This window comes from Podarcis vaucheri, assembly GCF_965113315.1.
Source record: "Podarcis vaucheri genome assembly, chromosome: 8".
Classification (NCBI taxonomy): domain Eukaryota; kingdom Metazoa; phylum Chordata; class Lepidosauria; order Squamata; family Lacertidae; genus Podarcis; species Podarcis vaucheri.
In genome coordinates this window covers 93,489,341-93,515,802 of record NC_138766.1, presented here as the reverse complement: position 1 = coordinate 93,515,802, position 26,462 = coordinate 93,489,341, and the positions used below count along the sequence as shown (strand labels likewise).

At 49.2% G+C, this 26,462-nt stretch overlaps 2 protein-coding genes across 2 annotated transcripts in view; both read right to left on the bottom strand.

Annotated features, from left to right (window-relative positions):
* Positions 1-23,013, bottom strand: part of MFSD3 (major facilitator superfamily domain containing 3) — a 29,837-nt gene extending 6,824 nt beyond the window's left edge. The window contains exons 1-4 of the mRNA XM_082235793.1: positions 22,857-23,013; positions 18,267-18,962; positions 16,314-16,461; positions 15,641-15,747 (exon numbers count right to left, since the gene is read on the bottom strand). Coding sequence (XP_082091919.1) covers positions 15,641-15,747; positions 16,314-16,461; positions 18,267-18,945 — 934 coding nt within the window. The 5' untranslated portion in view covers positions 18,946-18,962; positions 22,857-23,013. The remainder of the gene's footprint in view (positions 1-15,640; positions 15,748-16,313; positions 16,462-18,266; positions 18,963-22,856) is intronic.
* Positions 23,014-24,632: 1,619 nt separating this feature from the next.
* The window catches only part of RECQL4 (RecQ like helicase 4), a 44,110-nt gene continuing 42,280 nt past the window's right edge, over positions 24,633-26,462 (bottom strand). Inside the window, exon 25 of the mRNA XM_082235465.1 lies at positions 24,633-25,663. Coding sequence (XP_082091591.1) covers positions 25,542-25,663 — 122 coding nt within the window. The 3' untranslated portion in view covers positions 24,633-25,541. The remainder of the gene's footprint in view (positions 25,664-26,462) is intronic.

Sequence of the window (26,462 nt, the reverse complement as noted above, 5' to 3'; positions counted from 1 at the left end):
GGTTGTTGTGGAGGGTGGCTGGGCTTCTGGCGTTTCTCTAGTTTGTAGAGTTTGTTGGTGTGTCTGTCTGTCTTATGTGAGGTCTCAGTTTCAGCTCTCCAGACGGCTAGTTGTTTGCATTTGTCCCAGAGTGCAGGGTGGATTTTGTTACATAGTTTGAGGTGAAGAGTGAGCAGCTCTTTGTTGGTTTGGTTTAGTAGGTATCTTTTCTTATGTATTTCGTTTCTGATTAGGGATAGTTCAGTTCGTTTCAGGATCCTTTCGGTAGCTGGGGTTTTAGAGTGGAATTTAAGTTGGAAGCATGTGGGAGTTAAGTTGTTGTCTCGGCAGTTGCGTAGGAACAGGAGATCACATAAGATGGTGGCTCTTCGGATTTCTAGTTTCTCGTAGGTTCTTGTCAGCTGGAAGGTTTCCTCCCCGTAGAGGTGAGATATTTGCTTTCGTAGATTTTCACGGGTACAGGAATGCAGGTTTTGGTGTCTTCGGGTGTCTTCCCGTGTAAGAGTCGGGGTGTCTGGGCGACGTTTCGACGAGGTCTCACTCGTCATCTTCAGGCTGGTGCTTTCGGCTTCTTGTTACTGGAACAGAGCAGAATCTGGTGTTTGAGTTCCTATAAATACTGTTGAGGGGTGTGGTGTATAGCCTCCAACGTTTTGGGCAGAGAGGAAGTTCCTAGATTAGTGTGCCTTTTCTTCTTTTGTTCCTTAATTACTTGAGGGATATCTTGAGTGATTTCATGAGTGATATTCTGAATACCACTGGGTGGGTCATTAAGTGTAGATTAGTTGCTAAAGCTTTCGTGTCTTGACCTCTTGAGCTTGTGAAGAGTTTTTCTGAGAAGATGGCTGTGCTGCATTTAGTTGTGCTCTGGCTTGGCTTCGTGTATAGGGGCGAGCTGTGATTTTGTGCCTAGTGCCAGCCAGATCTGTGTAGGGATTGCAGGGGGGTGCAGCATCCGGAGGTGCCACTATAGTTTGGCTGCTGGATGGAGTCTGTAATATGTCTGTGGAGAGGGTCTGGGTTTGGGTCTGGTGTGGTTGATTGGTGACGGCGTTCAGTGTGCCTCTGGTTCTGGTGTCGGTTTTTGTGGGGAGGGCTAATTTCCAGATGTCTGGCAGGCGGGACGTGTCGTCACGCTTGTTCATGTTGTGAGGGTGTTTCTCTATCTCGATGGCTTCCATGATTATTCTCTTGTGGTGATGTTCCATGTTAAAGAGCAATTTGGAATCTGCAAAATTAATTTCGTGTCCTGTTTCTTTCATGTGTTGGAAAAGAGAGGAAGTTTTTTCTTCTTTTTTGACGGCATTCTTGTGTTCTGCGATACGTGCATTTATTCGTCTGTTTGTTTGTCCAATGTACGTGGCTGGGCAGACTTTGCAGGGTATTTCATAGACCCCTTGGTTTTCCAGCTGGATTTTGTCTTTTGGGTTTCTGAGGATATTGGCTATTTTTTGGTTGGTGCAGAAGGCTGTTTTGATATTGTGTTTATGGAGGATTTTGCTAATTTTGTCTGTAGTGCCCTTGATATAAGGAAGGAGGGCCATGCCATTGTTTTCTTCTGTGTCTTGGTTTTTGGGGGGTGTTTCTTTTTGGATTAGCTTCGTAACCTTGTTTTTCTGGTATCCATTGGCGATTAACACATTTGAGAGATTCTGTAACTCAGTTGTCAAGTGGTCTTTGTCAGCCAGGCGTTTGGTTCTGGAGATGAGAGTCTTGGCTACGGAGTTTATTTGTGCAGGGTGGTGGTGTGATTGTGCATGTAAGTAGCGGTTGGTGTGTGTGTTTTTCCGGTAGATAGTGTGTCCTAGGGAGCCATCAGGTTTTTTGTAGATTAGGACGTCAAGAAAGGGGAGTTGGTTGTTGTCTTCTATTTCCATAGTGAATTGTATTTTGGGGTGTAGGCTGTTGAGATGTGTGAGGAAGCTGTCTAGTTTTTCTTTCCCGTGTGGCCAAATTACAAAGGTGTCGTCAACATATCTGAGCCAAAGTTTGGGTTTGTGTTCTGACTTGTCTAAAGCATTGGTTTCAAAGTGTTCCATGTACAAATTTGCGATGACCGGTGAGAGGGGTGATCCCATAGGTGCTCCTTCTATCTGTTTGTATCTTTGTCCATTGTGGATGAAGTACGTGTTGGTTAGGCAGTGGTTGGTCAGGTCCAGGATGTATTTGGGGGGATTGTATTTGTTTTGAATGGCTGTCAAGGCTTCATTAATGGGCACTTGAGTGAAGAGAGATACAACATCGAAGCTCACAAGTAGGTCATCGGGATGTAGGTATTGCTTCTTTATTGTTTCTATGAACTGGAAGGAGTTAGTAACGTGTGAAGCGATGGATTCTGCATAGGGCTGAAGTTGCTTAGCGAGAAATTTAGCGAGATTTTGATGATTCTTAGCTGGATTTCTTCACTGATAGGAGAGGCTTTTAGATTTGATAGTTTTGCTTGAAGAAGAACAGAAAGCACTCACCAACCTGAGGAAAGACAACAACATAATCATTCTCCCAGCAGACAAAGGCAACGCCACTGTTGTGATGAACACATCGGACTACCAAGCAAAACTATCAAATCTACTCCAAGACCCTACCTACCAACCTATAAAAACAGATCCCACCACCTATCTGGAAAAAACCACCAAATCCAAAATAAAAGCCTCTCCTATCAGTGAAGAAATCCAGCTAAGAATCATCCCCAGAGAAAAATCATCCAGATGCCCCAAACTCTACGGTCTCCCCAAGATACACAAAGAAGGAACACCACTCAGACCAATAGTCAGCTCCATAGGCTCACCTCTACAAAATCTCGCTAAATTTCTCGCTAAGCAACTTCAGCCCTATGCAGAATCCATCGCTTCACACGTTACTAACTCCTTCCAGTTCATAGAAACAATAAAGAAGCAATACCTACATCCCGATGACCTACTTGTGAGCTTCGATGTTGTATCTCTCTTCACTCAAGTGCCCATTAATGAAGCCTTGACAGCCATTCAAAACAAATACAATCCCCCCAAATACATCCTGGACCTGACCAACCACTGCCTAACCAACACGTACTTCATCCACAATGGACAAAGATACAAACAGATAGAAGGAGCACCTATGGGATCACCCCTCTCACCGGTCATCGCAAATTTGTACATGGAACACTTTGAAACCAATGCTTTAGACAAGTCAGAACACAAACCCAAACTTTGGCTCAGATATGTTGACGACACCTTTGTAATTTGGCCACACGGGAAAGAAAAACTAGACAGCTTCCTCACACATCTCAACAGCCTACACCCCAAAATACAATTCACTATGGAAATAGAAGACAACAACCAACTCCCCTTTCTTGACGTCCTAATCTACAAAAAACCTGATGGCTCCCTAGGACACACTATCTACCGGAAAAACACACACACCAACCGCTACTTACATGCACAATCACACCACCACCCTGCACAAATAAACTCCGTAGCCAAGACTCTCATCTCCAGAACCAAACGCCTGGCTGACAAAGACCACTTGACAACTGAGTTACAGAATCTCTCAAATGTGTTAATCGCCAATGGATACCAGAAAAACAAGGTTACGAAGCTAATCCAAAAAGAAACACCCCCCAAAAACCAAGACACAGAAGAAAACAATGGCATGGCCCTCCTTCCTTATATCAAGGGCACTACAGACAAAATTAGCAAAATCCTCCATAAACACAATATCAAAACAGCCTTCTGCACCAACCAAAAAATAGCCAATATCCTCAGAAACCCAAAAGACAAAATCCAGCTGGAAAACCAAGGGGTCTATGAAATACCCTGCAAAGTCTGCCCAGCCACGTACATTGGACAAACAAACAGACGAATAAATGCACGTATCGCAGAACACAAGAATGCCGTCAAAAAAGAAGAAAAAACTTCCTCTCTTTTCCAACACATGAAAGAAACAGGACACGAAATTAATTTTGCAGATTCCAAATTGCTCTTTAACATGGAACATCACCACAAGAGAATAATCATGGAAGCCATCGAGATAGAGAAACACCCTCACAACATGAACAAGCGTGACGACACGTCCCGCCTGCCAGACATCTGGAAATTAGCCCTCCCCACAAAAACCGACACCAGAACCAGAGGCACACTGAACGCCGTCACCAATCAACCACACCAGACCCAAACCCAGACCCTCTCCACAGACATATTACAGACTCCATCCAGCAGCCAAACTATAGTGGCACCTCCGGATGCTGCACCCCCCTGCAATCCCTACACAGATCTGGCTGGCACTAGGCACAAAATCACAGCTCGCCCCTATACACGAAGCCAAGCCAGAGCACAACTAAATGCAGCACAGCCATCTTCTCAGAAAAACTCTTCACAAGCTCAAGAGGTCAAGACACGAAAGCTTTAGCAACTAATCTACACTTAATGACCCACCCAGTGGTATTCAGAATATCACTCATGAAATCACTCAAGATATCCCTCAAGTAATTAAGGAACAAAAGAAGAAAAGGCACACTAATCTAGGAACTTCCTCTCTGCCCAAAACGTTGGAGGCTATACACCACACCCCTCAACAGTATTTATAGGAACTCAAACACCAGATTCTGCTCTGTTCCAGTAACAAGAAGCCGAAAGCACCAGCCTGAAGATGACGAGTGAGACCTCGTCGAAACGTCGCCCAGACACCCCGACTCTTACACGGGAAGACACCCGAAGACACCAAAACCTGCATTCCTGTACCCGTGAAAATCTACGAAAGCAAATATCTCACCTCTACGGGGAGGAAACCTTCCAGCTGACAAGAACCTACGAGAAACTAGAAATCCGAAGAGCCACCATCTTATGTGATCTCCTGTTCCTACGCAACTGCCGAGACAACAACTTAACTCCCACATGCTTCCAACTTAAATTCCACTCTAAAACCCCAGCTACCGAAAGGATCCTGAAACGAACTGAACTATCCCTAATCAGAAACGAAATACATAAGAAAAGATACCTACTAAACCAAACCAACAAAGAGCTGCTCACTCTTCACCTCAAACTATGTAACAAAATCCACCCTGCACTCTGGGACAAATGCAAACAACTAGCCGTCTGGAGAGCTGAAACTGAGACCTCACATAAGACAGACAGACACACCAACAAACTCTACAAACTAGAGAAACGCCAGAAGCCCAGCCACCCTCCACAACAACCCATGAAACAAACAGTACATAACATATCAGACAGGATCCTCACCCCAACTGAAACCAAAGTACTCTCCAAAGGTTTCAACTTTGCAGTCGCCCCGAGACGCATCCCCACGGAAAACATCATATGCGGAGTCGAAGCTAGCCTGACCAAAATCGACCCAGATGAAGCCAATAAAATCAGACTTGAAGTCACCAACATCCTCTGCTCCAGCAAACCACCCAGAAGCAATTTACACAAAGAAGAACAGAAAGCACTCACCAACCTGAGGAAAGACAACAACATAATCATTCTCCCAGCAGACAAAGGCAACGCCACTGTTGTGATGAACACATCGGACTACCAAGCAAAACTATCAAATCTACTCCAAGACCCTACCTACCAACCTATAAAAACAGATCCCACCACCTATCTGGAAAAAACCACCAAATCCAAAATAAAAGCCTCTCCTATCAGTGAAGAAATCCAGCTAAGAATCATCCCCAGAGAAAAATCATCCAGATGCCCCAAACTCTACGGTCTCCCCAAGATACACAAAGAAGGAACACCACTCAGACCAATAGTCAGCTCCATAGGCTCACCTCTACAAAATCTCGCTAAATTTCTCGCTAAGCAACTTCAGCCCTATGCAGAATCCATCGCTTCACACGTTACTAACTCCTTCCAGTTCATAGAAACAATAAAGAAGCAATACCTACATCCCGATGACCTACTTGTGAGCTTCGATGTTGTATCTCTCTTCACTCAAGTGCCCATTAATGAAGCCTTGACAGCCATTCAAAACAAATACAATCCCCCCAAATACATCCTGGACCTGACCAACCACTGCCTAACCAACACGTACTTCATCCACAATGGACAAAGATACAAACAGATAGAAGGAGCACCTATGGGATCACCCCTCTCACCGGTCATCGCAAATTTGTACATGGAACACTTTGAAACCAATGCTTTAGACAAGTCAGAACACAAACCCAAACTTTGGCTCAGATATGTTGACGACACCTTTGTAATTTGGCCACACGGGAAAGAAAAACTAGACAGCTTCCTCACACATCTCAACAGCCTACACCCCAAAATACAATTCACTATGGAAATAGAAGACAACAACCAACTCCCCTTTCTTGACGTCCTAATCTACAAAAAACCTGATGGCTCCCTAGGACACACTATCTACCGGAAAAAAACACACACCAACCGCTACTTACATGCACAATCACACCACCACCCTGCACAAATAAACTCCGTAGCCAAGACTCTCATCTCCAGAACCAAACGCCTGGCTGACAAAGACCACTTGACAACTGAGTTACAGAATCTCTCAAATGTGTTAATCGCCAATGGATACCAGAAAAACAAGGTTACGAAGCTAATCCAAAAAGAAACACCCCCCAAAAACCAAGACACAGAAGAAAACAATGGCATGGCCCTCCTTCCTTATATCAAGGGCACTACAGACAAAATTAGCAAAATCCTCCATAAACACAATATCAAAACAGCCTTCTGCACCAACCAAAAAATAGCCAATATCCTCAGAAACCCAAAAGACAAAATCCAGCTGGAAAACCAAGGGGTCTATGAAATACCCTGCAAAGTCTGCCCAGCCACGTACATTGGACAAACAAACAGACGAATAAATGCACGTATCGCAGAACACAAGAATGCCGTCAAAAAAGAAGAAAAAACTTCCTCTCTTTTCCAACACATGAAAGAAACAGGACACGAAATTAATTTTGCAGATTCCAAATTGCTCTTTAACATGGAACATCACCACAAGAGAATAATCATGGAAGCCATCGAGATAGAGAAACACCCTCACAACATGAACAAGCGTGACGACACGTCCCGCCTGCCAGACATCTGGAAATTAGCCCTCCCCACAAAAACCGACACCAGAACCAGAGGCACACTGAACGCCGTCACCAATCAACCACACCAGACCCAAACCCAGACCCTCTCCACAGACATATTACAGACTCCATCCAGCAGCCAAACTATAGTGGCACCTCCGGATGCTGCACCCCCCTGCAATCCCTACACAGATCTGGCTGGCACTAGGCACAAAATCACAGCTCGCCCCTATACACGAAGCCAAGCCAGAGCACAACTAAATGCAGCACAGCCATCTTCTCAGAAAAACTCTTCACAAGCTCAAGAGGTCAAGACACGAAAGCTTTAGCAACTAATCTACACTTAATGACCCACCCAGTGGTATTCAGAATATCACTCATGAAATCACTCAAGATATCCCTCAAGTAATTAAGGAACAAAAGAAGAAAAGGCACACTAATCTAGGAACTTCCTCTCTGCCCAAAACGTTGGAGGCTATACACCACACCCCTCAACAGTATTTATAGGAACTCAAACACCAGATTCTGCTCTGTTCCAGTAACAAGAAGCCGAAAGCACCAGCCTGAAGATGACGAGTGAGACCTCGTCGAAACGTCGCCCAGACACCCCGACTCTTACACGGGAAGACACCCGAAGACACCAAAACCTGCATTCCTGTACCCGTGAAAATCTACGAAAGCATATATATATATATATATATATATATATATATATATATATATATATATATATGTCAGGGGTTCAGGAGCAGAGACGCAGAGAAGGGAGGAGACAGAGAGCGAGGGGGAGGAATACGAAGGAAGGATGAGTGGGGATGACGACCCGAGATCACCGAGCCTGTCCAGTGAGTCCGAGGATTCCCAGAAGGGAGCGCCAGCGGTCAGAGCAAGGGGGGAAAGCAGGGGGACACCCCAGGAAGAAGGGTCCAGAGAGGGATCAGAGAGCAGCAGTTGGAGATCGGGACCCACGTGCCCAGCCGGGAGCAGCGGGGAGAAAGGGGACCAGACATCGGGTTCCGGAGGCTTTCAGCAGGAGGGAGGGCATGAGTCAGGAGTAGTCACGCCCACCTCGGGGAGCGACGAAACGATCAAGAGGAAGGTAGAGAGTTGGGCGCGAGCGCCAAGTTCAAATGCAGCGGAAGCTGGCGCAGTAAGCAGCCCGGAGAGTGAGCCAGGTCCCAAAGCCCGCCGCAAGGAGGCGGAAGGGTCAGGGGGGTCCGCGTCAGAAGAGAGTAGGAAAGAAGAGACCACGGGGGGCAGAAGGACCCAGAGACGGAAGGAAAGGCGCAGGAGGTGGAGCAAGGCTAGGGTATTAAGCTGGTGTGCTAGAGGCGGAGACTCAGACGGGTCTTCGCCGGTCTGACATAGAAGACGTGGGGCTGCACATTGCAGTTTGGAAATGGAACCTGTAACCCAATAAAGACTCTTTTAACGTGAACGCTGGCTAATGTGGTCCTATGTGAGCTGGGACTGGGTAGCAGCCCTGACAGTAAGACCCGTCTCATCATAGCTTCGGACACCTGAAACCTCGCAGCGGAGGCAGAAGCAGCAAGAGGAGGAAATTGGTGTTTGGGAGCAAGCTCACAAAGGTTGGCTGAGATGACGGAAGCAGAAAAAATTTCAGCGCTGCAACAGGCAGTGACCCAATTGAACGCAGAGGTACTGGCATCCAAGAAAAGGGAGCAGGATGCTGCGGCCGCCTACAGAGATCTCCACGCCAGGTTTGAAGCGTTGGTTAAGCAAGGGCAACCGGGACCCAGACCGGAGGGGGTTGGGTTGGCACGGAGAGCAGGAGGGCTGGTGGCTCACTTCGATGGGAATTTGCAACAGTACCCCAATTTTCGAGCAGACGTAATGTGCGCACTGCAACTGCTGGCAAAAGACTTTAGAGATGAGGAAGAGAAAGTGGGGTTTATACTATCCCATTTGCATGGGGATGCTAAAGCGTGGCTGCGCAATTTGTGGAGGGATAAAGATCCGGCGCTTCAGAGTGCAGATGCCTTTATCAAAGCGATGGATGCGTGCTTTTTATCTACCATTGACGTGGATCTTGCTCGACGGGAGATACATGGACTGAGACAAGGGAGGGCGAGCGTACGGCAGTATCACGCCCGCTTTTTTGCGCTGGTCAGTGCCTTGGAATGGGACCGGGATTCACCTCCAGTCAGAGACCTGTTCTGGGAGGGTCTGAGCAGTGCTGTTAAAGACGAAATTGCGAGGGGGGAGAGGCACCGGAGCACGCAGGAGGTGGTCCAAAGGGCGCTGACTGTGGGGGTGAGGCTGGAAGAACGTCCATGGTGCAGAGACGAAGGACGTGGAGGGCGCGAAGCAGCGAGAAGTTTCTCTTTCGTTCCCAGGGAAGCAGCGCGTGCGCAATCCACACCTCCGCCAGGAGGGGGAGTGGAACCTATGGAGGTGGGAGGCGCCAGGGCTCAGTCAGCTACCAGAGCCCCAGCACCGAGAGCAGTCAAGACTAAGCCTCCTAGAGGGAACCGGAAGTGTTACATCTGCGACAGCCCTCAACACTTGGCGAGAGAGTGTCCCCAGAGGAACTCCAAGCACACTGCAGCCTCCGCAACGGTGATAGCAGCCACGCAGCACAGCGAACCCCAGCAGGGAAACGACGATGTCTGGCTGGAGGCAGAGGCACTGGGGCCCAGTCAGACGAATCAGTGAAGCAGTCCCCAGCGATCTTGCAACCCACAGACCCCCTCCCACCCAAACCAGTAGTGCAGCTCACCGCATCTCTCCAGCTACCCAATGGCATCACTATAGACGTGCCACTTTCTGTGGACTCTGGAAGCAATGCAGACTTTATAGCGCAGGATTTTGTGGAGCAGCACGCTATACAGCTACTGCCTGCCACTCTGCCCCTGCAAGTCGTCACAGTGGATGGCAGAGAGTTGCTGGGGGGGCAGGTGGTGAAGCAGACGCCGCCAATGGTGATGCGACTTGGTAACCACAGGGAAGTCATCAGTTTTAATGTCACCCAACTGTCGGACACGCCCATTGTGTTGGGCATGAGTTGGCTGGACAGGCACAGTCCGACACTGGCTTGGTACCAGCGACAGCTGATCTTCGGCTCTTCTTATTGTGCCGAGCATTGCATCCTGCCCAGACAGGAGGGAGAGGAGGAGGAATCACAGCTGCAGTTGGGAACGTTGCAAGCAGTCCCCCACAAATACGCAGACTTTCTGGAGGTCTTCTGCGAGAAGGAGGCAGACAAGCTACCCCCTCACAGGCAGTATGACTGCAAGATTGACCTCCTACCAGGGGCGACGCTGCCGAAAGGGAAGCTGTATTCCATGTCTGAGGACGAACTATAGGAACTCAAACAGTTCATAGATCACAATTTGCAGCGCGGTTTCATCCGGGAGTCCAAGGCAGTGGGGGGCAGTCCTGTTTTCTTCGTGAAGAAGAAAGACACGCCCCAAAAAAGACTTGTAGTTGATTTTCGCCTCTTGAACAAGATGACCAAGCCCTCTGATTTCCCCATGCCCAGGATTGACGACCTCCTAGTGACGGTGCGCAAGGGACGCGTGTTCACCAAGTTGGACCTGCGAGGGGCGTACAATCTCATCCGCATGAGGGAAGGCGATGAGTGGAAGACAGCCATGTTCACGCCTCTGGGTACCTACGAATACAGAGTGATGCCGTTTGGATTGCAAAACGGTTCTCACTGTTTTCAAGCTTTCATGCATCATGTGTTGGCGGGACTCCTCTACAAGAAGTGCGTCTGCTTCCTGGATGACATCCTGATATTCTCCGAATCGCAGCAAGCACATGACCAAGACGTTCGGGAGGTGCTGAAGAGGCTGCAGCAGCATAGACTGTACGCCAAACTGGAGAAGTGCCAGTTCGACACGACGGAGGTGGATTTCTTGGGCTACAAGTTGTCGGACAAGGGGCTAGCCATGGACAGCGCCAAGGTTCGCGCGGTGTTGGATTGGAAGAGCCCGCGCAACCGGAAGGAGGTCCAGCGGTTTGTGGGCTTCGCCAACTTCTATCGCAAGTTTATCAAGGGGTTCGCGATGCAGACGGCGGCTATTACGGACACGCTAAGCTCCAAGAAAAAGAAATTCATCTGGATGGAGCAGGCGGAGCAGTCCTTTCAAGCACTCAAGCGTCTCTTCGCGTCGGAAGAGCAACTGCTGCATATCGACCCCAGCAGACCGATGCGAGTAGAGACAGACGCGTCCGATAGAGCCGTGGGAGCTGTCCTGCTGCAGAGAGACCCGCAGGGGGTCTGGAGGCCGGGAGCGTTCTACTCCAGAAAGCTCAGCAAGTCGGAGCAGAACTACACCATCTGGGACAGGGAGTTGCTGGCCATTCATGCAGCGTTCAAAGCGTGGAGGCATTTCCTGATCGGAGCCAAGCACACAGTGCAAGTCTGCACGGACCACAAGAATCTGGAGCACTGGCGCACGGCGCAGTTCCTGAACCAGAGGCAGATACGTTGGGCAGAGTTCTTTGCTGATTTCGATTTCCGAATAGAGTACGTCCCAGGCGACACCAACATCATGGCGGATGCACTGTCCCGAAAACCGCAATACCTCGAAGAGGCGACGCCAGCGGCAGCCATGCACATCTTCGCGCCAACAGCGTGGGCCTGCGCTTCAGCCACAGTAGACCTGGATGCGGTGCGGCGGGCGTTGCAGGACGACTCATTCGCGCAGGCGAAGATGGCCGAGGTGCACAAGGGCACGGCGAAGAGCGACGAGTTCCAGATACGAGACGGCTTGCTCTTACGTAAAGGGGCCATCTACGTGCCGGGAGACGAACTTCGCGCCAAGGTACTGCAACAGTTGCACGACGCACCCACGGCCGGACACTTTGGCACAGAAAAAACAGTGGAATTGGTCGCAAGGGACTTTTGGTGGCCCAGACTGAGAGGGGAGGTCGCGGACTACGTCGCGAGGTGCGACACCTGCCAGAGGGCCAAGCCGGTGCACAAACCACCGGCGGGACTGCTGGAACCGCTGCAAACGCCGTTTGAACCGTGGGAGAGGGTGGCCCTGGACTTTGTCACGGATCTACCCAGCTCGAGAGGCAAGACAGCTGTACTAGTGGTGGTGGACTTGTTCACCAAGATGGCACATTTCATACCGTGTGCGAAGGTGGCCACGGCGGAACAAACAGCCAAACTGTTCATAGATCACGTGTTCAAAGTGCACGGTCTGCCGCGGTCTATACTGTCCGACCGCGGACGCCAGTTCATCTCGAATTTCTGGCAGAAGCTGATGGGCTTCCTGAACGTCAAGATCAACCTGACATCAGCGAGACACCCGCAGACCAACGGGCAAGCGGAGAGGGTCAATGCCATCATGCAGCAGTACCTGAGATGCTATGCCAATCAACAGCCTGCGACGTGGGTGGATTACCTGCCGCTCGCCGAGTTCGCCTACAACAACACGAAGCACGTGTCCACAGGGGTGACGCCGTTCTTCGCCAACAATGGGAGGAATCCCAGAACCTTCCCGGGACTGGAGAGAGTGGGGGAAGGGGAACCGCAGACGGCGGACGCTTTCGCGTCTGAGTTGCAGGAGGTCCACGATCAACTCCGACGGCAGCTGGAGCTAGCGAAGCACGCATACAAGGTGCAAGCTGACAAGCACAGGCGGGTTGGCGAAGAGATCCGAGTGGGAGACTGGGTCTGGTTGGCAGCCCACGCAGTGCCGACCAGATCGTTAGCCAAGAAGAAGTTGGGGCACAAGCAACTCGGTCCATACCAAGTCGAAGCACAGATCAACCCAGTAGCTTTCCGGCTGGTGCTGCCGGAGGGTTCCAGGATGCATCCGGTGTTCCACAGGTCGGTGCTCACTCCCTACAAGGCACCTCACAGATTCCAGGAACCAGGAACAGCACCGAGTCCGTCTCAGGAGCGGACGGAGGCGGGGAGATTGCCACAGCAGGACCCCATCAACGAAGTCACGGAGATTTTGGACTCCAGATGGGGGGAAGAGGGAGTAGAATACCTCCTAGCCAGAGAGGGCACCCGGGCCAGTGCTAATAGCTGGGTGCCAGACTACGCTTTGAAGGAACACCTGCTCAAGGACGAGTTTCATGCCCTTTTCCCACCCAGACCCATGCCAGCAGGCTTCTTCGACGACTGGTTGTTCACGCCCACACTTTCCTCCAGCACGTTCCGTGGATTCGACTCGGACGGGGACTCCGCACCGGGCACCCGTTCCCCAGAGGGGTCACCGGAGGGTTCGGCGTCAGACACCTCGTATTGGTGGGACGATCGACCAGAGGAGCAGTGGCGCCGGAGGTGGCTGGAGATGCCAGGTCGAGCGACCGACGCAGAGACTGACATGGACGTGTTCGGGGAGGATCTTGGGTTCGAGCACGGCGGCACTGAAATGGAGGCGGAGCAGATCAACGTTGACGAACGCGAGGAGGAAGACTCGAAGGTCTTCAGTTGGCGGCCAGCGACGGGGAGCGAACTGTATCCGGCATTCACTCCCGTGATGATGGAGCACCCAGCACCCACACCTGAAAGCGGGGAGGGGGGAAGGGGGGGCTTCGAGGGGGGGATGGATGTCAGGGGTTCAGGAGCAGAGACGCAGAGAAGGGAGGAGACAGAGAGCGAGGGGGAGGAATACGATGGAAGGATGAGTGGGGATGACGACCCGAGATCACCGAGCCTGTCCAGTGAGTCCGAGGATTCCCAGAAGGGAGCGCCAGCGGTCAGAGCAAGGGGGGAAAGCAGGGGGACACCCCAGGAAGAAGGGTCCAGAGAGGGATCAGAGAGCAGCAGTTGGAGATCGGGACCCACGTGCCCAGCCGGGAGCAGCGGGGAGAAAGGGGACCAGACATCGGGTTCCGGAGGCTTTCAGCAGGAGGGAGGGCATGAGTCAGGAGTAGTCACGCCCACCTCGGGGAGCGACAAAACGATCAAGAGGAAGGTAGAGAGTTGGGCGCGAGCGCCAAGTTCAAATGCAGCGGAAGCTGGCGCAGTAAGCAGCCCGGAGAGTGAGCCAGGTCCCAAAGCCCGCCGCAAGGAGGCGGAAGGGTCAGGGGGGTCCGCGTCAGAAGAGAGTAGGAAAGAAGAGACCACGGGGGGCAGAAGGACCCAGAGACGGAAGGAAAGGCGCAGGAGGTGGAGCAAGGCTAGGGTATTAAGCTGGTGTGCTAGAGGCGGAGACTCAGACGGGTCTTCGCCGGTCTGACATAGAAGACGTGGGGCTGCACATTGCAGTTTGGAAATGGAACCTGTAACCCAATAAAGACTCTTTTAACGTGAACGCTGGCTAACGTGGTCCTATGTGAGCTGGGACTGGGTAGCAGCCCTGACAATATATATATATGAATTTTTATTTATGCCCCGCCCTTCCCGGTTTAAAACACTTAATTGTAAAAGCAGCATAAAATACAGTATAAAAACATGAATAACAATAAAATTCAAAGTTCAGAAATCAATTTAGGGGAAATCCATTTAATAAGCATTAGATAATCCCCAGGGCTAGCTGGCTGAATTAGTCCTACTTGGGCCAGCGAGGAGGCCAGGGGAGAATTAGCTGTGGGGTCTCAGAGCGGGTAATCTTCATAAATAAGGGAGGGGGAGGGAAGGAAGGAGAATAAAAGATCAGGCTAAGTTCAAGTTGAAAGCCAGGCAGAATAACTCTGTCTTACAGGCCTGACAGAAGGAGGTTAAATCCTGCAGGGCCCTGGTCTCATGGGACAGAGCATCCCACCAGGTCGGAGCCATCGCTGAAAAGGCCCTGGCCTGTCAGGAAAAAGCAGCAATGCAAAAGCCAGCTGCAGGTGTCTGGAATGCAAAACAGGATGTTGATGTCTGGGATTGTACTATTGGGACAAAGGGGCAGTCTATTCTCTGTACTGAGCACCGGATGTTAGAGTGTCATCTGACCTGTACTGGAAGTACAGGGGTGGAGATTCTGACACTACTGTTGGAGTCTGGAGAGTGCAGACACGTTTCTCAGTACTGCTGGAATGACAGGAATAAAGACATGTAAATAGATTTCTGTCTGTCTCTTTACCCCTCCCTGAGGGAACCAGGGAGGAGGGGGAGAGGTGTGTCCCTCTCACGCTGAGTGGGATTGCCGATTTGTGACCTTGCCTGTATCCTGCCGGGAGACGCAGATGGGGAGGTCAACAAGGATCTCAAGCCGAATGCCTGGAGTGAGGCCAGTTACCTCTGACTGCGGCTGAGAACCTGACATGGCCCTGGTGGAGGGCAGTCTGGGTTCCTTAGGCCCGGGACCTCTAAACTCTGGTTATTCATGGACCTTAAGGTCCTCTGCAGAGCAGACCAGGAGAGGCGGTCCCATAAATCCTTAGCAGAGGGAAGCTTTTGAGCTGTAACCCATTCTGTGTGGCCTTCAGCCACAATCCAATAATGCACCATTTCTTATCCTCATGCACTAGGAATATTTGTGTGGAAGGATGGGGAGAGAGGCTGCATCGAAGAGCGTTCCCTCTGCACTGCCAGTATAAAAGGTCGTCCTCATTGAAGTCCCTCAAATTCTGCAAACACTCAGATTCAGGGTGGGGAGAATAAACCACAGTAAACACATTTGTGACTTGAGGACTCTTGGATGAGATCTGAACCGAGACTGAAGCAGAAGAAACAGCTGCTGTGTTGGGCTGCTTTCAGCTCACCTTCAAAGACTGGTTTTTTGTCCTCATAGGCAACCAGCAGGAGTGTTTGGAAGACCAGGCTGAACAAGCGGAATGTCATCAAGGTCTTCAGCATAGAAAAGGGGTTCCTGGGGAGAACAAGCCACAAAGGAAAGTCATCAGGGATGGCAGAAGCACTCAGGGACAGCACAAGAAGAGGTTCATTGCAGGGCGGCAAGGGCAGAGACTGACGTGAAAAGGCTATGAATCAAATCAGGCTGCCCTGGAGAAAAGATCCAGCCTTCAGCATTCTGGAGTAGATGTTGCAAGCAGAGCAAAAGATGTGCTGTGGAAATGTTAGCTATTTCTAACTGAGTGCAGAGGAAGTCAAAGGATAATAGGTGGCAGGTGGGCGTGTTTTCAAAAGCATTTGCAAATGGCCATTCAACCCTCCAAGGATCCATAGTTTTTTTTGTTTTTTGTAAAATGCTTCTGGTCCTTGATGCGGCAAAATATACGGATTCCTGAGAGCCAATCCCGATTCCCTTTTCTCCCCGCTTCTCAGTGTACGGCAGCCTCATAATTCTGCATAAATGGGACAAAGCACGGCACAAAGAAAGTGCCTGCTGGAAGTGAAAAACTGGGCAGAGTAAGATGAAAAACCACATGGAGAATCCATAGCATGAAACCCCATTTGAAGGGTGATGGTGCTTACCCCTGTTTTGACATCAGATAGCCTCCAAGTGAGGAGCCTATAATGGAGAAGATCATGGCCACAATCCCATTCCAGAAGCCAAGCTCCTGTGGGGAAAAGGAATGGTCCAGTAGGAAGAGGGGAAACATGGATATAGCCCCTTGTTCACCTGCAAGGAGAATCAAGGTTCAGTTTCCAGCAAACCTGCCCTGGGCTGGGGAACTCAGCTGCTGCAAATAATAGGAATAGGAATTACAGTTACTATTACAGGCAGCAACCACTTTGCGCAGGGACTCTATTCCTGGCCCCTGTGTGTGTCAGTGGGGCGAGCATAAGCCTGCCCACTTTGTTATGCCCCACCCTGTTCTGCCCCTTATTCTGCCCTCTGCCAGGTCCAAAACAACCCATGTATTGGTGTTCACACGTCAATCGGACGCATGCAAAATGGTTGCTGCCTGTATGGGTGAGTATAGCCTTTCAGATAGCTTGGGCTAGAACCATATAGTAATAATTATAATAATTTATTATTTGCACCCTGCCCATCTGGCTGGGGTTTCCCCAACCACTCTGGGCGGCTTCCAACAAACATCAAAAATACACTAAGATAGGGCAGAGCTTTCCAAACTTTTCATGTTGCTGACACACTTTTTAGACATGCATCATTTTGCGACACAGTAATTCAGTTTTACTAGCAAACCAGAGGTTAAACCCTTTTCCAACCCCAGGAGGAGCATGGGAAGCATTCGCACGACACACCTACACACTGCAGCCGACATGCTAACATGTTGCGACACAGCATTTTGAAAGCTCTGCGACTTTACAGGTCACAACCAGCACTTTGAATTGGGCCTGGAAACAGGCCAGTAGCCAGCAGAGCTGGTGTAACAAGGGAGTCAGACACACAGGCTGCCAGAAACTATCTCTGTTGTAACTCTGGTGGTGGGTCACAAGATGCAGGCTAACTCAGTTACTTGAAAAAAGCACATGACGTAAGACAGCCTCCCCATGGCTGATGGGGGTTGCAGTCCGAAACATCTGGAAGTCACTAGGCTGGAGAAACTGGAAGAGCTAAGAAGCTGAAGGTGCTTAAGAGGAGGTGCATTCAAAACTATAGTGTCCTCACCCTCAACTCTCACACCTGAAACGGCATCAACTTGGAAGGTCTACATCAGTGTTTCCCAAACGTTTTTGGGCAACGGCACACCTGTTTACTGAAAAAAAATCTCGCGGCACACCACCATTAAAGCCCCGCCCCGTGACGTCAGCGCGCAGCGTCACGCCGGGAGGGACGCACAAAAGTGAAAGTTTTTTCCCTCCCCCTTGCCGGGGAACCTCCAAGCTTTGGGCAGGCAGGCAGGCAGAGCTGGGAAGGGGGTTTCCAGGGGACACGGCAGCTCCTCGAAAGGCTTCTCTCAGCTGCACTCAATCCTCCTCGGAGAGGATTTCCCCTCCGGTCCCATGCCTTCGTTTGGGGCATCGCTCCGGCTGCTCCCTCTCCCGCCGCGCAGGAGCGATGCCTCTCTCTGGCTCTCCCTCCGCGCAGGCTGAGGGAGGGAGGGAGGTGCGCGTGTGACCCGTCTCTGCTGGGAGACCAAACCCAGCGAGGCAGAGTCGCGCGGAGGCGCCCAGGCAGCGCTGCCGGCTGCGAGGAGGAGCGCCAGGCAGCAGCAGGAGGCTCGGCCTCTCCTCGCCGCCGCCGCCCCGCCTCTCGCCGCCCGACTCGCCCGCCTCCCTCCAGGCATCTCGCGGCACACGAGGCAACGTCTCACGGCACACTCGTGTGCCGCGGAACACCGGTTGGGAAACACTGGTCTACATCATGTAACTTTGCTGAGCTGCACACAATATCCCCACGTTTACTCTCTCCCCATTAGCCTGGACCCCTTTCCCAAAGACACACTGTGCATGTCCTAACAGATCAACCATTTGGCTCACCAGCATAATCTGCAGCTGCTAGTCTTTAGGAGGACTCACCCAACTTATAGAGGAGCACCAAACCAACAGTCCAAAGAGTGTCCGGCACCTTGAGAAGCTCTTGGAGCATGAGGCAGGGGTTTAAGGTTCTGAACCTGACCCAATCGTATTGAGGATTGAACCTCACTTTCACTTTTAGGTTAGCATTCCAGGTGACTCCAATGGCCACAACATAAAGAAGGGCCAGGCCCACAAAGAGGGTCTGCCAGCCCAGGTGATGGAGGACAGTGAGCAGGCCCCCTCCTGCCAAGACGGAGCCCAGCTTGTAGGCCACGACCTGGATGGTGTTGCCGTACCCAATCTCACGTTGCGTCAGCAGCTGGATGGCAATCGAGTCCACGGCAATGTCTTGGATGGAGGCGCAGAAGTTCATGAGCAGGAGGGCGATGGCCACCGGGAAGAAGTTTGCCTCGGGGGCCATGAGGGAGCAGGCCAGGCAGGCCAGCACGAAGCCATACAGAGTGAGCAGCAGCCACGTCCTCTTGGTGAAGTAATGGTCCACCAGGGGTGCCCAGAGCATCTTGAGAATCCAGGGCAAATAAAGCACCTTAGACAGGCCGATCTGGGTAAAGGAGAGGCCCAGCGTGCGGAAGTAGATAGGCAGCAGCCCAGATTGGAGCCCATACGGGATGCCTTGGACAAAATACAGCATTGCGAGGACAGCATACTTGGCGTTCATCCTTCAGGAACTGCCATCTACCTGCAGGGAGAACAAGCAAAGATGGGCAGAGCTCAACAGGCTGAGAAAGGAGGGATCTGTACCTTCACGTGCATCCAGGAGAAGTGTAGGTACAGTGGTGCCTCACAAGACGAAATTAATCCGTTCCGCGAGTCTCTTCGTCTAGCGGTTTTTTTGTCTTGCGAAGCAACCCTATTAGCGGATTAGCGCTATTAGCGGCTTAGCGGCTATTAAAGGCTTAGCGGCTATTAAAGGATTAGCGGATTAGCGGCTAAAAGGCTATTAGTGGCTTAGAAAAGGGGGGGGGAGCGGAAAAAAATCGGAACACTTGCAAGACGTTTTTGTCTTGCAAAGCAAGCCCGTAGGGAAAATCGTCTTGCGAAGCAGCTCAAAAACGGAAAACCCTTTCGTCTAACGGGTTTTCCGTCTTGTGAGGCATTCATCTTGCGGGGCACCACTGTATTCAAGGACCAGAGGGAAAGGGAGTCTGCCCATTGGTAGTTGTGGAAAGAACTCAGAGGCTAGACATGTTATACACAAATAATGAAAATGAGACGGCATGGATTTAGCTTTCTCTGCCCAGCGTAATATTTTGCAACTTATGGGCGCTGTTAGAGAGACACAATGATTTCCCATGTAGATACCTGGTCAACCTAATATTCTAGAAAGCAGAACAGGGGAGAGTCTGGGTACGGTGGCATGGCTTCACAGAATGGAATTGCCCCGGTAGATGAAAGACAGGACTTGAAAATGTTTAGTGTTTTTATTTTAAAATACCTGAAAGTTGCCTTTGGCTAGTAACCTCCAGGTTGCTAATGAAACTTACTGAAACATAATGAAGTCACAACAACTTTATACAAATATTTGAGAAAACCCGTAAGATATCTTCTTGTATCTTAGCTTTTTGATTGGCTGCAGAAGCCAACACCCTACCCCACCCTGCTCTCCTGTCATTGGTGGAAAATAAATTACAAAGGGTAATTCAGTCTTATTATTATTGTTTTACTTCTGATATAATTGATTTCATACCCTTTAACATGGTACAGCTGAAAATTGAGATAACACTGCATTTTAATATTGCTTGTTACGCACTCAACTGGTATATAAATTTTGTTAAATGAATAAAATAAGATTTGAGGTCTTTATTTTACATATTCTTGTTTAGCTTTAAAATGACACAATATGGTACTGGAATCATTTTATTTTACCATGGGCTGTAAGCAGGAAGGACATAATAGACCTGATGGTTTTCACGTTGCTAGTAGTTAACCAACGTAACCAATCTTCAATAAAAGCCATTAATCATTGCCTGCCTACCTTCTCTGTTGGACACAACAATGTATTCAAAACACCCACTTTTCCATTGAGTTTTTACATGTGCTCGGTCCTTAATGTATATAATTTTATCAGCAGTTAGCATTTAATCCTTAAAGGTAAAGGTACCCCTGCCCGTACGGCCCAGTCGTGTCCGACTCAAGGGTTCTGCGCCCATCTCACTTAAGAGGCCGGGGGCCAGCGCTGTCCGGAGACACTTCCGGGTCATGTGGCCAGCGTGACGAAGCTGCAGCTGGCGAGCCAGCACCAGCGCAGCACACGGAAACGGCGTTTACCTTCCCGCTATAAAGCGGTACCTATTTATCTACTTGCACTTAAGGGTGCTTTTGAACTGCTAGGTGGGCAGGAGCTGGGACCGAAAGACAGGAGCTCACCCCGCCGCGGTGATTCAAACCGCCGACCATACGATCGGCAAGTCCTAGGCACTGAGGTTTTACCCACAGCGCCACCCGCGTCCCTATTTAATCCTTAGAGTACGCTAATAGAATCTGATCAGAGTTTTACAACAGGATGGAGGTATATAAATTCATGCATGATATGGAGAAAATGGGTAGTGTTTTTCTCCCTTTCTCAAAATACTAGAAATTGTGGACCTCCAATAAAATTTAATGCTGAAAGATTTGGGACAGACAAAAGAAAGCATTTATTCATACAGCGCACAGCTAAACTACGGAATTTGTTCCCACAAAAGATAGCGATGACCACCAACTTGGATGGCTATAAAAGAGAATTAGACAAATTCATGGAGAAAACAGCTACCAGCGGCAGCTAGCCACTAGGGCTATGCTCTGCTTCTGCTGTTAAAGGCCGTGTGCCTCTGAATAACAGCTGCTGGAAACCTCAGGAGCAGAGCATGCTCTTGAACTCAGGTCTTGCTTGCAGGCTTCCCATATTGGGCGCCTGGTTGTCCACTGTGAGAACAGGATACTGGAGACATTAGATCTTCTTATGTCTGTAACCTAGGAAGCTCCTTTCTAGCAGATCAGAATATTTGTTCGACCAGCCCAGTGGAACCGGCACTGTTGCAGGTCCCACAAAACACCCATTCCACATTTGTAAGAACTTGGTCTTTTAGCGTGGCGGCACCTACACATTGGAACTCCCTGCCTATTGACATCAGGCAGGCTCCTTCACTGTACTCTTTTCGGTGCCTGCTTAAAACATTATTGTTTAGACAAGACTACCTAGATGTTTAGAAAGTAGATGCAAGTTTTAATTTGTTTTTGGTCTGCTGTCATTTTAGCTCTGTGAAAGTTTAACCTTTTTTGTAAACCACTTTGAGGTTTGATTGTTTTACAATCAAGTGGTGTATAATATATATATTTTTTAAATACATACATACACACACACATATATAATGTCCTTTCTAACTGGCAGTGGATGCTTAGGACCCTTTTTTTTAAACTGGGGTTGCCGTATTTAGGAACTGTGCCTGCTAAAAACATTCTTGTTTAAGCAAGCTTACCAAGACACTTAGAAATGCTGGTATGTTTTTTAACCCCCCTCTTTTTTGAGGGGGGCCATCAAGGGTAGCCAGCATTATGCCCCCCAAATGATGGTGGCTCCCTACTCATAACAACCCCTGCCATGCTGTAGTCTGTCATCATCAGAAGTGCATCCTGCTGGCTCCCTGTGCTTCGATTCCTTTTAAACATCCTTTCAGTCCATGCGAAAGGATTCCCTTAACTATCTGTCACCATCAATCTGTCATCTTTTCTTTGTGTAGGGGTCCAGTGCCAGTGTACTTATTTATTCATATTTATTTCTTACGTCTCATTTTTAAAAATCTATTATGTGTTCTCATTTTGTATTTTTACGTTGTGAACTGCCCTGTGATCTTTGTGGTATGCAAATTTAATAAACAACAAATATAAATAATTTTCTTATTTTGACTTTTTGTATCTTTTATGCCGTCGTTGTGGTTTTGTTATTGTTTTGTTATCTGATTTCTTTCTGCAGGGCCTGTAAGACTGAGTTGTTGCGCCTGGCCTTTGGCTTGGAGCCAATTAGATTCCCTCCCTCTCTTTCTTTTTTCCTTTCCTTCTCCTCCTGCGATGAGGCTGCATTTTAATGTTTCAATATTTTAATGTTGTATTTTAATCTTGTATTTAAGTTGTATTCATTCTACTTGTTTTTATTATCGCTTGTTAGCCTTGGCTGGGGAGGGCGGGGTATAAATAAAAATATTATTATTTTAACCTTTTTTTTGTAAACCACTTTGAGGCGTTGTTGTTTTGCCAATCATGCAGGGTATGAATTCGGAATAACTGCATAAATGCTAAGGGAGTTTGGGTTTGGGGGCTCTCCTGCCTGCCAAACGTACACCCCCTACTCCCAAAAACGAAGCTTCCCCAGCCCCCACAGGAACCCCTGTGGCACCAGCAGGACTCGGCATCACTGGGTTGCCAGCCTCCCTGGCAGCATCAGCAGCATCCCCGAGGCGAGTGGTCCAGCTTCCCCTCCGTTGCCATGGCAACCCCCTCCCCACCGGCCCTTCCGCGCTTCAGCCGCTAGAGGGCGCCGCTGAGCCGCCCCCTTTCCGCCCCCTCCCTCTCCTTCCCCGCCGCTCGCGGGACCCACATAAAAGTCCAGCCGCTCCGCTTCCGCGCTTCCACGGCCAACGGCGAGAGCGGAAACGCCGCCGCCTCCCTCAGAGAAACGGAACCAGGCCCAGACCATGAGCGCAGGTACACTTCCGGTGAAGGAGAGAGGAAAAGGGCAAGCGTCGCTTTCGGACCGGAAACGGCGCTCCGTCGGTGAGGCTTCGCGGCCCTTCTAGGCGGCGCCTCTCGGTTGACTTCGCTCGGCAGGCGCCGCGACGCTATTTCACCCTAAAGGGCACAGTCTCACTGCAAAGGCCGAGACTTCCGGTTGTCGATCGAAAGCGGGCTTGGGCAGAAGCGTAGAGTGGCGCCGCTCTATACTTTTTACCTCTCCAGAGGTGCAGGATTCAACCCCCAAAGGCGCACCCCTCCGTTGTCTCTCGAGACAGACGGATGCCAACAACGGCGCAAGCTCACTTTGCTTTGAAGAGGCAGAGTTCGACCGAGTACCGGTAGTGTTCATAAGGTCTTCGTTGAAACTGTGTCCCCTTTGGGTCAGGGGACCATAGAAGTAGAAAACACCAAGAGGTCATCATCTCGTTTCAGTACTTGACAAGCGCTGCCAATAAAGGACACTATAGAGCAGCCAATTGCAAACATGCGCTGGATTATGGAGAAAGCTAGAGAGTTCCAGAAAGACATCTACTTCTGCTTCATTGACTATGCAAAAGCCTTTGACTGTGTCGACCACAGCAAACTATGGCAAGTTCTTAAAGAAATGGGAGTGCCTGATCACCTCATCTGTCTCCTGAGAAATCTCTATGTGGGACAAGAAGCTACAGTTAGAACTGGATATGGAACAACGGATTGGTTCAACATTGGGAAAGGAGTACGACAAGGCTGTATATTGTCCCCCTGGTTATTTAATTTATATGCAGAATTCATCATGCGAAAGGCAGGGCTGGATGAATCCCTAGCCGGAATTAAGATTGCTGTAAAAAATATCAACAACCTCAGAAGAAGAAGAAGAAGAGTTTGGATTTGATATCCCGCCTTTCACTCCCCTTCAGGAGTCTCAAAGCGGCTAACATTCTCCTTTCCCTTCCTCCCCCACAACAAACACTCTGTGAGGTGAGTGGGGCTGAGAGACTTCACAGAAGTGTGACTGGCCCAAGGTCACCCAGCAGCTGCATGTGGAGGAGCGGAGACGCGAACCCGGTTACCCAGATTACGTGACTACCGCTCTTAACCACTACACCACACTGGCTCTCAGATATGCAGATGACACAACCTTGATGGCAGAAAGTGAGGAGGAATTAAAGAACCTTTTATTGAGGGTGAAAGAGGAGAGCGCAAAATATGGTCTGAAGCTCAACATCAAAAAGACTAAGATCATGGCCACTGGTCCCATCACCTCCTGGCAAATAGAATGGGAAGAAATGGAGGCAGTGAGAGATTTTACTTTCTTCGGCTCCATGATCACTGCAGATGGTGACAGCAGTCACAAAATTAAAAGACGCCTGCTCCTTGGAAGAAAAGCAGTGACAAACCTAGACAGCACCTTAAAAAGTAGAGACATCACCTTGCCAACAAAGGTCCGTATAGTTAAAGCCATGGTTTTCCCAGTAGTGATGTATGGAAGTGAAAGCTGGACCATAAAGAAGGCTGATCGCCAAAGAATGGATGCTTTTGAATTCTGGTGCTGGAGGAGACTCTTGAGAGTCCCATGGACTGCACGAAGATCAAACCTACTACTATTAAATTCCTCACCTGTTTAGTTCCTGCTCAAATAGATGGGAAGGCTGCATATAAACTTCTTTGTATATTTATTAAGGCAAATGTACAAAAAGGATGTGGGGGAATTGAGAGAAAAATCAGTGCTAAATTAAGACTGTCCGTTCACCATCTATTTTATAACAATGCAAGCATTCCTCACTTATTTAAAAATATGTTAAAGGCCCCTGCATACAATGAAATAGGTTTATTGCAGGTGAAGAGGTGGGCGGCAGCCAAACATTTAAAGCATTATATTTCTAAATGCCATATAAAAGCAAATCCTCACACTTCTTTTATGGAAGAGGATCTGCCCATTAGTTTTTCAAGATTATGCTTGCTGACGCCAGTCCCTCCTGTATGTCTCCCAATTGTATGTGCATTCTACCCTTAATCATGGGTCCTCCTTTTATACATATTTTATTATCATTATTTATTAAATCAACCTCCCTCCCTCCAATGCTGGCACCCTGGAGGAAGGAGGGAAGGCATCCATTAACACACTTCGAGATTTGCAAAGTATGTAGAAGTCCAGATAATAAATAAAAATAATAAAAATTCCTAGAGGTTAGAAGAAGGCTTAACACTCTCCCTTACATTAAAAAAATATTTAAAAATCAGGACAATTTTGTAAAAAATCAAAAAATAAAAAGGAAGCTTTACATACAAAAATAGGAAAGGCTTGGAGATGAAAACAAGCCATTTCCCCCAAAACCTTTGCTTATTTCAGGGCAACAGAGAAGTCCATTCAGGTGCCCAGCTTTCCACCTGCCTTGCAGAGAAGTTCTGCAAAACCGCAAGGGGAGCAGGAGGTGCTGTTTTGGCTCCTGGGATGCTGGCTGGTCAGTTGCATCTTGCAATTAGAACAACCTGCACACAGGCTTGAGGGAACCGTGGAGCTGTGCTCTGGGGTTTCATCCCTGGAGATGGCAGTGCAGGCTCAATTCAGTTCCAACGGATGATTTCTTCCGTGGCCATGCGTATAATCTTGTTGAAATCAAAATGTATGTACTTCCTCCAGAAACGCCGGTCTCTGCCATAAACTTGGGCTGGGTAGCGTGGGCTTCCTGTCCAAACGGAGAAAACTCAATCAGCCACCAAAAGAATTGGAAGTGCTTGTTCATTTCTCAAAAAAAAAACAAAAAAAAAACAGAGCAATGCCAGCCATTAGAGGGCCCAACAGAGCCTCCTGCTAGGCCTACATTGTTGACATAGAGCTAAGGATTATGTGATAGGAATTTTGAGGTCTTAGATATATGTTCAATATTCATAAGTGTACCAGCCAAGCACGTACATAGATCAGCACAGGAAGACCGACCTGGAACCATTTTTTATTCCCAACCTGACCAAATGTTTTCTCTGGATGGAAAATGGGAAAGCCTCCCCATTGTCTTTTCCTTCACAAATCCTGTCTTAAAGGTATGTCTGCGTTTGAATAGGGTGAGCCTGTGACCTGACTCAGGAACTAGAAGAAGAAGAAGAAGAGTTTGGATTTGATATCCCGCCTTTCACTCCCCTTCAGGAGTCTCAAAGCGGCTAACAATCTCCTTTCCCTTCCTCCCCCACAACAAACACTCTGTGAGGTGAGTGGGGCTGAGAGACTTCACAGAAGTGTGACTGGCCCAAGGTCACCCAGCAGCTGCATGTGGAGGAGCGGAGACGCGAACCCGGTTACCCAGATTACGTGACTACCGCTCTTAACCACTACACCACACTGGTGTATCTGAAGAAGTGTGCATGCACACGAAAGCTCATACCAAGAACTAACTTAGTTGGTCTTTAAGGTGCTACTGGAAGGGATTTTTTTTATTTTTTTACTATGGCAGACCAACACGGCTACCTATCTGTAAGTATTTACCATTACTA